General features: G+C 39.6%; 1 protein-coding gene across 8 annotated transcripts in view; it reads right to left on the reverse strand.

Annotated features, from left to right (window-relative positions):
* Positions 1 to 730: 730 nt before the first annotated feature.
* Positions 731 to 13,905, reverse strand: part of LOC144313594 (ankyrin repeat domain-containing protein 26-like) — a 149,958-nt gene continuing 136,783 nt past the window's right edge. For all 8 annotated transcript variants that reach the window (XM_077896527.1, XM_077896528.1, XM_077896525.1 and 5 more), the window contains one exon: positions 731 to 1,360. In XM_077896527.1, the coding sequence (XP_077752653.1) occupies positions 1,178 to 1,360 (183 nt within the window). In that variant the 3' untranslated portion in view covers positions 731 to 1,177. The remainder of the gene's footprint in view (positions 1,361 to 13,905) is intronic.

Consider the following 13,905-nt stretch of genomic DNA (forward strand, 5'->3'; position numbering starts at 1 on the left):
ATTTGAACCCATCTTTAAATCTGCTTTTAAGTATTTTTAAAGTCAGTTAAGGTATTAACCCACTGAAAATTTTGATAATTTGCAAAATATCTCTGACCTGACTCTCTGACAATGGTAAATAAAACCAAGCCAACAAACAAAAACCATATATGAGATTCATCCTTTGCCACTCTTTGCTTTATTTAATATTGCAGCAATTTCCTCTGTAATAAACAACTCAAAATCGAGCAAAGACATACCAACCATGGAGGAGAAAATGAGTCTGGTCAGCAGAAATATGGGACCTACCTTTAATCCTTTAATAATGGTCCAGAAAATAATTTATCTCGTGCTGTTATTTTGTATCTGGCAGTTCAACCAAAGACATCATTCCGTCCTTAGGAGGGAGAATCACTTTTACTCTAGCCTCGGTGGATAGCTTTATATAATTTATATAGTTTTTAATTTTGGTAATAGCAACTAGCTGGCTAAGGCAATAAGCCCTTTTTAACAAAGACTAAATAAAGAAATCTCTCATATTTCAATTAACTAACTGAACCAAATCATAAAGAGCACGACTGTTTCATTTCATTTGGCTGTTGCTCAAAGAATGTTCACTCAAAAAAGTTTCATTGTTAATATTTATAATGTTCACACTAACATAAACATTATAACTAATACTATAATGTTCATACTAATATTGGAAAATTAGAAAAACACAAATCTGAGATAGAAGGGCCATCACACCAACTAAAACTCTTGTTTTTATTGAATTAATGGTGTTGTCCTTGGCTTTTTACCTCTAGAAATGTGGCAGGTGCCAGGCAAGCAATGGGTAGGAATGAAAGATGGTGTGTCATACAAAAGTACACATGAGTGGTCCCATTTATTTAAAAATCTTGAAATTATCAATAGTCTCACTGGTTGTATGTTATGGCTGCAGATTTTTTAAGTATACAGGTGATAACACTATTTTCAATACCATATATATCATTCTTGCAAATCATAGTAGTCATTGAGTAACAATTGATAAATATAATTAATCTTTTCTTAGGACACATAATGATTGTGTATGAGAACATCATATAATTGCCCTCAATTAGATATAAGTTTCAAAAATTATTTGTAAATTCTATCAAAAGTCCATCCCTCTGATCAACTCACAAGTACATATAATTCTTACAAACACTTGCATGTACTATATTATTTTAAAATTAGTAATAATTGGGATCCCTGGGTGGCTCAGCAGTTGAGCACCTGCCTTTGACCCCAGGAGTGATCCTGGAGTTCCAGGATCGAGTCCCACGTCGGGCTCCTCGTGTGGAGTCTGCTTCTCTCTCTGCCTATGTCTCTGCATCTCTAATGAATAAATAAATAAAATCTTAAAATAAAATAAAATAAAGTTAGTAATAATTATTTTAAATAACCCATTATAGAAATTATTTCTAAGAGATTAAACTTATTAATAATCTAATATTGTGAAATTCTAAATAAAAACATCTTTCTACTTGTCATTTGGTCATCCATATTCATAAATTTCCAAATTTCATGCGCACTTTTTTTAAATTTTCTTTTTTTTTTAAATTTATTTATGATAGGCACACAGTGAGAGAGAGAGAGAGGCAGAGACACAGGCAGAGGGAGAAGCAGGCTCCATGCACCGGGAGCCCGACGTGGGATTCGATCCCGGGTCTCCCGGATCGCGCCCTGGGCCAAAGGCAGGCGCCAAACCGCTGCGCCACCCAGGGATCCCTAATTTTCATTTCCGCATCTCTGAGAGCAGGTTGTGTCACATAATGGATGATATGAAAGTACCGCACACTAGCTTAATAGGATGCCTTTTGTTCTCCTTCCCAGTTGGAGCGATAAAACATAAAATGATGATGTTTCTTGTAATCGTTGCTTCTTGAATTCAATGAACTATAGGAACAGACACTGTTTCCCTGGCTCACTAACTAGGTTTGTCGTATGATATTATACCTGGCCGAAAGTTGGTTAACTATATTCCAGGACAGATGGGTCCCCGGTCCCACACGCGAGGGTACTTAGCACTTCGCCTGGCAAAAAGCAAGCTTTCAACCAATGAGAACAACTGCCTTCTTTGGCATGAAATATCTGAGTATGTGGCGCAGATGCCGATCCTGACTCTGCTAATCTCCTTTATTAAATTCCTGTCCCCAGGCCCTTCTCTTTTCTGGAGGCGTGCTTTGGTCTAAAAAACCCCCTTTACCCAGAGTAGCCTGGGAGGTTGCAACTATCTGCCCCCCTGGGTGGGGGGTGGGCGCGCGCACGTGACCAGAGTAGACAATCCCAGCTCTTTTGCCTACAGGCAGGCGATGCAACTGCTTCAGAGCTTCTTCCCCAGGGAGAAAGCTAAACTGGACTTCTGAAAGCAGGCCCTTGCCTAACGCCTCCCCGTCCTACTCAGCTTCCCTGACTCAAAGCTTTTCCGTGAGAGCACACCTTCAGTGAGTCACTTCTACACGAATCACAAGAGCTTCTAGACAGCCCTGCCTAAGAGCATGTTTGCGCAGGTTTCGGCTGGGTGAGGTTTTCTACTGGTGTCTACAAGAGGTTTGGCCAGCATCATCGTCTGAAAACAACCAGTTGAGCCTTAGGGAACCAGACCTAGGGATTTACACGGCTGCCCTCACGGCCTCAGGGGGAAACAGATACGTAAATGAACAATCACAAATTAGTAAAATGCACATAGATGAAGGGTGCTAAGAAATACCGGAGAGAAGAGTGAATAATGATGCTGGGAAGTCACTGAAAGCTCTGTTGAGAGAGTTAAATTTGGGTTCAATCATGAAGACATGAAAGTGGCTGAGATTTGCTCAGGTAGACAAGGGGTAAGGCTGAACCAGAGAGAAAATGTCATGTTTAGTTAAAAGAGGTTTGAGAAACATGTTGTGTTCACAAATCTGCACGTAATGTGCTAAGAGGGAATAAGTTGCAAATTGGTACAAGATGAATGTGTGTCTGTGCATATGCACATACATAGAATTACATAGAATTTTCGATCAATTACGTGATGGAGAACCGGAGAAAGATAAGTAGGAAAATGACATAGATTTCTTTAAAAAATTTTTAAATTAATTATTTTAGTTTAGGTGAAATATGGATGAGAAAAAAAACTCAAAATGTATAACATGATATAAACATTTAGTTAAAGAAGATTCTAGCAACAATATAGAGAATGTAAGGGAATGGAGTGGATCTGCAGGAGGAAAAACCATTTGAACGATGGGAGTAAAGGTGCCAGAAACTCTGCAGGCTGGGAGGATGCAGGCTCTAGAGGAACTGGTCTGTAATTAAATCTACTTATACACTCAGATGTGTTGGGGTCATTCTATTTCTTGCACTTAGTAGGTAAGTAGGCGGAAAGCCAGACCCCCTACATCTTTCAGGATAGGTCAGAGAGTATGGGACTCCACGTGAGAAGGGCAAAGAAAAATTCTCAGTCATCCGTCAGGTCCTATTATCAGCAACAGGATCCCTCTGTGAAAAAAAAGACATTTGTCTCTCCAATGGGGTGAATGTTTCTGAATCTCCAGCTCTGTGAAACCATTCCCACGCAGTTGATATCTTCCATCTTTTCTTTATATTAAAGGGACTTGTATTCTTTGATTTCTCTGTAAATCACCATTATGCTTTTGACAGGCACACAGCAACCCATTACAATATCCCAGGGAAGAAGTGATAAGGGTTAAACTAAGACAATGATCTAGGGAAGGAGAAAGGGATGGGAGGATCACGATGGGGCACTGAAAGATTTATGTGGTAAAAATAAAATAAATGCAAACTGGCTATCCTTTGGAAGTAAGATAGGCTAAAGTAGAAAATACCTATTTATGCCACCTTAAAAATCTTCATGCTCAGAAATGTCACAGTGTTAGCACACTAAAATAATATTAAATAGCTTCTTGTTTGTTAAACCACAAAAGTGTATCAGTTTGCAAAACTCAATTCGAGAGAGGCAGATAAGGAAAAGGGAAATAGAGAGAGACATAAACAAAAGCTATCTTCCTAAATCATAAAAGTAAGATATGAACATTTAGCTAGGTCTGAAAGCTAGGAAAACAACAAAAAAGGTGTCATTTTTCTCTTGTAAAATTTCATCATTAAACTCTGGGTTTGCTAACTATGGCCATGAATCATAGCTACATGGCACTGATGCTACGCTACTCTAGTCTCCTCTGGGAGAGGCCACTATGCCATTGTGTTATGACAGCAGGTCTGAGCCCAGCCAACATTGTCTAAACATTGTCTTAGGCATCCAATGACCCATGCCCTCCTGCCAAAAATTCACAGGCTCAGCTGTGAGTTGTATCCTCCTGTAAGCAAGTTGTTAGTGACTTATCTTACTAGGAGGGAGGGAAAAGGAAGCAAAGATACTCCCCCTTTGACCAAGGGAAGTGCCTGGCAATGCTTCTTCTCCTGAATGCACATGAGTGTAGACAGATCCCCTTTATATGGGACGTCTGGGTGGCTCAGTGGTTGAGTGCCCGCCTTTGGCTCAGGGCATGACCCCAGTATTCTTGGATCCAGTTCCAAGTCGGGCTCCCTGCATGGAGCCTGCTTCTCCCTCTGCCCGTGTCTCTGCCTCTCTCTCTAGGTCTCTCATGAATAAATACATAAAATCTTAAAAAACAAAACAAAACAACAAAACAAAACAAAACAACCCAGATCCCCTTTATAGAGCCGGTACACCCATCCCCCAGCTCCTGTGCATAAGAGCTCACAGCTGCCCTGCCTCCGGATAATTACCCAGAGTCCCCACTTTCCAGAGAGAAATACTTTCTAATATGACTTAGGTTCCAGGACCCCCAAAGATCAGGACAGAGCTGATTGTTTTCCCCTGAGAGCACATCCTTGCTTGACTCTTTTCTCTTTCCTATTCTGCTTCCCTCACTTCCCTGATTTATTTATTTTTTTCCCATTTGCTTCCTGAAAAGCACTCTTACAGTAAATCACTGAGACCCAAATGTCTCCCCCAAGGCCTGCTTTTAGGAAACGTGACCTAAAATAAAAGGCTTAACAATAATATGGCTGACCTAAAATAAAAAATTGGCAACTGAGATTTTCAGCAAAATAAGACAGGGAGAACACTATTTGGTGGTAATATTCATAATCCTAACAATACTGGCAAAAGAGAAGAGATGCTTATATTTCATTAGGTCTCAAGATAACATGATGGTCCAACAAAGAGGAATTATGTAGTAATTATCCGTGACAACAGCAACATCACATCAGCAAGGCAGACTAACAATTACATGTTGTTTTCCTTTGGAATTGTATTGACAGTAATACAACACTTGTACCACATCGTTCTATTTGTATGCCATTAAGTATGTGACCTTGAAAAGAAGTTGCTTAATCTTTCTGATCCTCAGTTTCCCTATCAGCAAGATAAATTTAAAATGCCTTCTTCCTGTAATCATCATGAATATTAAATGAGAGGCTCCAGCAAAGCAATTAGCATAACACTTGGCTCTCTCCAAATATTAATTTCCTTCCACTTTCCTACCATGTCACCATCAATTAATATTTCTTTTTAACGCACTGGCTGTATTGTACCGTAATCAACACTAAGATTTAATCTAAGTTTATTCTTTTATCATTGTTCAAGGTGATGTGATCAGTATGAGAGATTATTTCCCATGCTTCTGAGAACAAATTATGGGAAACTGACAGGATTAGCTCATTTACTATAGTGGATATTTGTGTTTTTGCTTGCCCAGCATATCTCTCTCTCTCTCTCTCTCTCTCTCTCTCTCATGTTTATTTAGTGCTGGCAGCATGCTAATTTTTCCCTGGGGAAGTCCCTCTGTATTTCTAAATTTTTATTAAAGATGGTCTCCCACCCATAGGAGGGCTGGGCATCTGACTCAGCTGAACCAATCAGATGTATTTCCCAAAACTGTTTGTCTTGAGTGACCACAGGATGCAAAATGGTTGACATTTCTTCCTCATCACAGTGATGCTCTGAACAGAATTCTCATTAGTTCCTGCTCCTTGATCTCTCAAATTCAGCTCTTCTTTGAGAGGCCTTTGATTTCACAATCTACTTATCATTTCAATAAATGGCTTCTACTGCTGTTAGCCAAAGATAGTCTCTGTTGCCTGCCACCAAATGAGCCCTATAAACAGTGATGCTTAAATTTAAAAAAAAATTCAAGAATTTCAAATAAATCTTTAAAGATGGACTTAGGACTTTACATTCTAAAGTGGAATGCTTTAAAGCAAAGAAGAAGAAGAAGAAGAAGAAGAAGAAGAAGAAGAAGAAGAAGAAGGAGGAGGAGGAGGAGGAGGAGGAGGAGGAGGAGGAGGAGGAGGAGGAGAAAAGAACATTCTCAATTTTATTTGAAGGGATCAATATCGCGGTTATTCATAAATATATATGTTTTATATATAGGATCATTTGCCAGTTCTGACACCAATGGATGATATATCTTAATTAAATATGTTTTACATTAGAAATATATTACACATGATGATAAATTTCAGATAACCCGATGCCACTTTCATGTTTCACTTGTGTTTTAAAACATATGCCCCTTCTCAAACTAAAAATTAATACAATAGCAGATTATAATATCCCTACTAATATATTAGCAGATTCAGTATTCCGTAAGTACTAATGATATTATCAAATCATAACTAAATTATGGTAGAATAGGAGAGTATCCCAGAACTTCTGATTACAGATGAATCACTATAAAATTAACAATGTACTATCCCATAGAGTATGTTCTGGTATCTATTATTTATCTGTCAAAGGGGAATTAATAGGGTATCCCAGATCCTGAGTCACACCAGGATGATTCTCACAGCTCAGGGGAGTATCCCTTCTAGACATACCTTCTATCCATCCCACACATATTATTACCATATTGCTGTCCCACTGCTAACCTACATGCAAGTATGCTTAGACTCGGTAGGCAAAGAGACCAGAGTCTCTATGGAACTCTCAGCAGGGCAGCTCCTGGTCCAGGGAAATGTAAGCCCATGGTATTCTGGAGATCAAGTGCAGGTTCCCGAGGTGCCGCGACATTCTCAGGACAGCGCACTTTGCTGTTTAGCCACTTAGAGCTCCAAGTTCTCCTCCCCAGTCCCTATGTTACTCTATCTCCCTCAGAGAAAATACTTCAGGTCAAGTCTGTGCCATTGCAAACTCATGCATCTATTGAACAGACATTTATTGCTTGGTGGTAATGTGTCAGGCTCCCAGCTGGACTCAGAAAAACAGTGGTGAACAGAACCGATGAAATCCCCACTTTCACATTTGGATGTGAGTGGCTGGGATGGGCAAGAAGCAGGTAAATAAGTAGACTAACTAGACAATTCCAGATAGCCATAAGCACTAGGCAGAAAATAAGGAAGGTGAGTTGATTGAGAGGGAACCATTTGGTAGTGACAGGATGGTTAAATTTAGTTTTGGTGATTAGGAAGGGTCTTTCAGGGGAGGTAGCCTTCTTGTCCTATGACTGTGCCAAAGAACTATATAAACAGATTTAAATTTTGTGAGAAGAGCAGAGGACATCAAAACACACCCGCAATGTACTGGTTATTATAGGGCATGTGTCCCATCGGCCTGTACCCATCTGAAACACACAACTACTGCTATTTGAAATGTCAGTATCTAGGATATGATATCCTCCTCCGTGCCCACTCCTCATTTTTTTTGTTGTTGCAATTATATTAGCTTAAAGGAACTGTGTATCGAGATTTAGCCTCCAGATTCTTACCCAAATTCCTACAAAGTAGTAATATTTGAATGAGTAGAAAAAAAAAAAAAACCCTTAAGAGTTGTCTTGGTCTCCTGTGAGCTTATCTTTATTGCTGGATATTCTAAGACAACGATTTCATTTTCTGTTTCTCTTTTTGATGAGGAATGATCAATGGTTTTTCAAGTAAGGATTTTAAAATAAATGAAAAACAGCTCCTTTCTCTAAAAATTAAAAAACAAAATCTTGAGCAGCCCAGGTGGCTCAGCGGTTTAGTGCCGCCTTTAGCCCAGGGCATGATCCTGGAGACCCGGAATCAAGTCCCATGTCAGGCTCCCTGCCTGGAGCCTGCTTCTCCCTCCCCCCTCTTTCTCTCTCTCTGTCTCTCATGAATAAAAAAATAAAATATTTTTAAAAAGTAAAAAAAAATCTTATTCAATATTTATTTCTTTAATGGCGTTTCAACATAGTATACTATAGTGTCAAGAGGAAAATATCTATTGCCAAGGTAAAGTACATGGCGTGTACTAATACCTTATGGTTGAAAGAGTGAATATATGTGGTTTCTCATTCAGACTGCCCCCACCCCACTAGTTTGACTTAGACAAATTCTTCATTCCCTAGAGACCACCAGCCTGATCACCTGGAGAAAGAGAGGTTACATCAGATGGTCTATAAGGTCATGTCCAACCCTACAATTGTATGACTCAATAACTCAGCTGGCTATTCCCGATGACATAGTTAAAATGACATTGACTTTAGAGCCTACATTTCGAGACTGGGTACCTATGGCAAGATAAAGCATTCAAGGAGCCAAGCTGGCAATGGGACTTGAGAAAGGCAAGTGGAAGCAATGCTGTTGCTGGCAAAGACCCAGGTTTGGTTCTCCATGCCACCTCAAATCATTCCAGACCAAGCTCATAGTCACAGAGACCCAGAGACCAATACTCACTTGGGAGAATTCTTTAAAAAGAAGAAAAGCACTTCACTAAAATACTACCCTACCTGCAGCTTTGTTCTCAGATGGACCTGAGGTCAGAACCTGTGCTAAAGGCTAACCCAGATCTCAGGAAGACATCTAAAAGCCTCAATCTCCACATCTATAAAACAGAAAATAAAAACCGTATTTCCCTCTTTGAGTTTTTGTGAAGATTAAATAAAATAGTGATTGCAAAGCACTTAGTATAGTATCTCTTATTATTCTTTTTCTTAAAGATTTATTTATTTATTTATTTATTTATTTATTTATTTATTCATGATAGACATGGAAGGAGGGAGGGAGAGAGAGAGAGGCAGAAACACAGGAGGAGGGAGAAGCAGGCTCCATGCTGGGAGCCCGATGCAGGACTTGATCCCAGGACTCCAGGATCACGCCCTGGGCCAAAGGCAGGCACCAAACCGCTGAGCCACCCAGGGATCCCCATCTCTGATTATTCTTAGGAATTTTTATAAACCTCTCTGACCTTTGGACATAAAAGAATCTGCACTCAGGCTCACCTACACCATGCTTTGGAAACATTAAATCATTCCAACAGCAAGTCAAAAGAATTTCTCAGCAGGTAGCAATTTACTTCCTTGAAGTTAAATTCAAATGTTTTATTTTATTAAAACAAGCAAAACAAAGGTAACAAGGTTCTATTTCTGCTTTGTAGCTGAACATGTGTATGAATGTAATTGTAGTTGTGCTCCATAAATCTGACAGCCATTTTCAAACTTGATTGGTAGAGTTTATGCAAGTGTATGCAATGCACATTATGCTGTACTCTTTCAGTTACAAATGATATATAAATACAGGAGGATGAAAATTTAGAGAACCACTCGGAGACCCACAAAACACCAAAAACAACTTCAATATATAGACTACAAGCCTGGAATACCCACAACCTTGATGTTTATCATTGGTCATGCTGAGCAGGCAAGCCTTTGCTTTCTGATCTAATCAACTTCAGAATGATTGTGAAGCCAACAGCTGTGTCAGAGCAATTGGAAAAATAGATTCAGAACAAAGGGGAAGACCCATCTCTCTAGGACATCTCCCTCTGGAACACATGCTAAGCTTCAATGGAATGTATAAATATTTCATTCACTATTTTGTACAACATTACTCCTATGATTTATATGTCCAACCCATTACTTTTAAAAGAACATTGACATACCCTTTGAACAGTGCCTCCTCTAACCTCCCTCTTCCCTTACTTAATGAGCTTAGGGGGATTAGAACCCTAAGTAGAATCTTTGCCTGTTCCATATAACATCACAGGTATATTTATATACCAAAATATAAAGTCATTTACTTTCATTTTGTAGAAGTGTAGCTTCCCTTAGGACAGCTGTTATCTGGGATATTTTCTGTTTTGTGTTTTCTTTCATGATATTTTGAGAAGGACAGAGGCATGAGGAGGTACTGAGATATTGTACTTCCTATCCCTATTGCATCTGAAGGGAACAGGAAGATAAATAAAACGACAGGCATGTAGAGGAAGAGTGGGAAGAGGAGAACTGGTTGACCCTGCTAGAAGGAGCTGCAGGTCCACAAGCTGGCTTGCTTTCACAACCTCACAGTTGGGCCAGTGGCTTCAAGGACACAATTGACCAGATAGACATGGCCTCCTTCAATTGCTGATTCCTATCTTTGCAAATTTTAAGGAATTCTAGAGTTTAAGTGGATTGGGATCAATGCAATTTATGATTAAGCATGTTTTGGTGATTTTTACTTTCTAATAATGTGTATACTTAAAAATCCAGAAAGATGTGGGCCAGAACACTACTCAGTATCTTTCAAGTCAGGAAACACAGGATTTAAAATATATTATTTATGTTTTAATAGTAAGGTAACACAATTTTTGCTAACCTCCAGACAGTTGAAATAGCTAAAAAATTAAAACAAGGGGTCAACAGTTCACCCAGAAAAAGACCACAATAAATAGTCTATTTTTTTTTCTGTTACCAGATGTTTTGGATATTCTCAAGCAATCCCGATCCCCTAAATAGAACTCGTCCTTCACTGATAAGGAATAAATGCTTTAGGGGATCCCTGGGTTGCACAGTGGTTCAGCGCCTGCCTTTGGCCCAGGGCGTGATCCTGGAAACCGGGGATCAAGTCCCGCGTTGGGCTCCCGGCATGGTGCCTGCTTCTCCCTCTGCCTGTGTGTCTGCCTCTCTCCCTCTCTCTCTGTATCATGAATAAATAAATAAAATCTTTAAAAAAAAGGCGAAAAAAAAAAGAATAAATGCTTTGGGATGGGTTTTTATTTTTCTCATTCAATGACAGGTTCCTTTTTTTTTTAAAGATTTTATTTATCTATTCATGAGAGACACAGAGAGAGGCAGAGACACAGGCACAGAGAGAAGCAGGCTCCCTGAAGGGAGCCTGATGCAGGACTCGATCCTGGGACCCCAGGATCACGACCTGAGCCAAAGGCTGACACTCAACCGCTGGGCCACCCAGGCATCCCAATGAGAGGTTCCTGCTCCAGGAGGGATCTGCTCAGTCTGCCCTCATTCCAACCTTGCCCCCCATCCTGCCGCCTGTTAGGGAGGGGACCTGGTACACAGATTATGCTTCCCAAGTTCTTGGGTCTGCTAGCTTCTGCCTGGGTTCCAACTGAGCAGAGACTAGACAGCAAAGAAAAGGAATATATAGGTTATCCCCTCCTTCTTCCCTGCCTTCGGAGGCTTCTCTATCAGTAATATGCTTCTCTGTAGTTTCAGTTTCAGTCGACACCTTTCTGGAGCTTCAGCTGCATAACTTCTTCCATTTGCCCCCAGTCTAGGGGTGATGGTGGCTAATAATCTCACGGAGCTTGCTTGGCTTCTCAGTTCGTCACCCCTGGACACGATCCCCTGAAACACATTCCTTTTTGTTTTAATAACTAGCATGGATTCTGTGTTTCTGGCTAGCCTCTTCCTGATATACCTCCACAGTAATTTATAGACTGTTACCTTTTCTTTAGTTCATTCAACAATTCTAGAGCATCTAAATGTAGCAGGTACTGCTTGAGTGGCTAAAAGTACAGCAGCAAACAAGGCCAACAGTATGCCTGTTCTTGTGAAGCTCCATAAGTTTCATGAAGACGGACAATAAACAAAAATATAAAATGACAGATAATAATATGTAAAATTCAGAGGAAGAAGGCTAGGCAATGTGCGGATGAGAGACTGAGCACTACTTTAGTTTGGAGAGTTACAGGAAGCCTCACAGAGGAGGTGCCATTTGAACTGAGCTATGAAGGACAAGAAGGGACCAGCTATGTCACAAAGAAGAGACGGAGCACTCCAGGTAGAGACAGGGAAACTTGGGCAGGAAGAAGTTTAGAATAGTGGAGGGACAGCGAGGCCAGAAAGGAAAAGCTCCTCCTGAGCAGAGGTCAGGGATGGAGGTAGAAGACTGGTCATGGAGATAGGAATTTGAACTTTATTTTTCTAAGTGGGATTAGAAGCCATCAGAGAGTTATAAGCAGAGGTAGGGAGCATGATTTAATTTATAATTTTAAAAATTTACTCTAACTGCTTTTGGGAGAGTGGATCGAGGGAGGGCAGGAGGGGAAGCTTCCAGGTGAGTCACCTCTATTACCAGGGTACCTATGATGGTGGAGGTTGGGCTAAGGTGGTAGCAGTAGAGAGGGAGGCGATGTAACTGCTGTCAAGGGAGAGTGGATGGGATTGCTGATAAATAGAATGTCAGAGTAAGATCAGGAAAGAATAATGAAGGATAATTGTGATTTTTTTGGTTGACCAAATAGATGGATACGTAAACCAAAAATCATTCTCGATCATATTTCTTTCATCTTACTAGAGTTAACATTCTTCTCTTGAGAAGTATTCATACATAAATGTAAACCTGGTATTTGTTTCATTACCCAGCATTTTATTTTGAAAACTTTCAAGTCTTTGAAAATATTACAAGGACATTACTGTAAACACCACAGGTTCCTTTTCCTATATTCACCAGTGTCAATATTTTGCTACATCTGCTTATATCATTTTCCCTCTATATATCACCCACACACACACACACAGTTTCACTAAAACACTTAAAAGGAAGTGGCAGACATGACACTTCCCCTCTTGATTATTCAGCACATATCTTCAAAGAACAGGACATTCTCCCATAAAGCTGTTCTATTTTCACTCCCAAGAATTTTTACCTTAATGTGAAATTATTATCTATCATATAAGCCCTCTTCATATTTCTGTTTCCCACAAAATTGTTTCTTACAGCCCTTATAGAACCTCCTTTCCCCTCAAAATCTGCTATCCAATAAAGAATCATTCATTTTTCATATCACTATTGTCTCCTTAATCTAAAATAGACCAGTCTTTTTTTTTTTTTTTTGAAGAGTCTAAGCCAGCTACGATGTTCCTCAATGGAATTTTTTCTGCTTGTTTCTTCAAGATTGAATTAAAGACAAACTTTATTTGGTGGATTACTACAGAGATGATATTGTGCCCTTCTTAGTGATCAGCCAGGAGGTGCATGCTATTACTTGGATCCAATTATGGGTCAGATAAGTTTGATCACTTGGTTAAGATGGTGGCTTTTTAGTTTTAATCAATAGAATCTTAATAGCCTTCAACCAACTCATGAAATTAGAGAAATATCTCTTTGCTATTTCAAAACATAACAACAGTCACTGCACAGAATGTTCATAAAAATGTCCACTCCCTTGAAGGTGGATAGCTCTCTCTGGAAATATAGGGAAACCGGTAACAACAATAGTGAAAGAAGACTGTATGTGTGTCACCTGTCTTAAACAAGCAGCCATAGGTAGTTTCTATTATAAATAACTCTTTGGAGAAGAGTTAGAACATAGCATGACATGAATGGAAAGTGATGTGCAGATCTAAATTTAAATGATCACAGAGGGACACCTTGGCAGCTCAGTAGTTGAGCTTCTGCCTTTGGCTCAGAGCATGATCCCGGAATTTTGGGATCAAGTCCCACATCCGTGGGGAGCCCGCTTCTCTCTCTCTCTGCCTGTGTCTCTGCCTCTCTGTGTGTCTCTCATGAATAAATGAATAAAATCTTTAAAAATAAATAAATAATAAATGATCACAGAAAGTGGGTTCCTCCATGCATAATGCCAATCCTTTGCTTGAAATAAGTGCCACGGGCTAATTCCATAAAAGAAAAGTCATATGCAAATATTTACACAAAACGGTACACTGGATATTCTCGCACCTGTTCTCACAATTA

This window comes from Canis aureus, chromosome 5 (genome assembly GCF_053574225.1).
Source record: "Canis aureus isolate CA01 chromosome 5, VMU_Caureus_v.1.0, whole genome shotgun sequence".
NCBI lineage: Eukaryota > Metazoa > Chordata > Mammalia > Carnivora > Canidae > Canis > Canis aureus.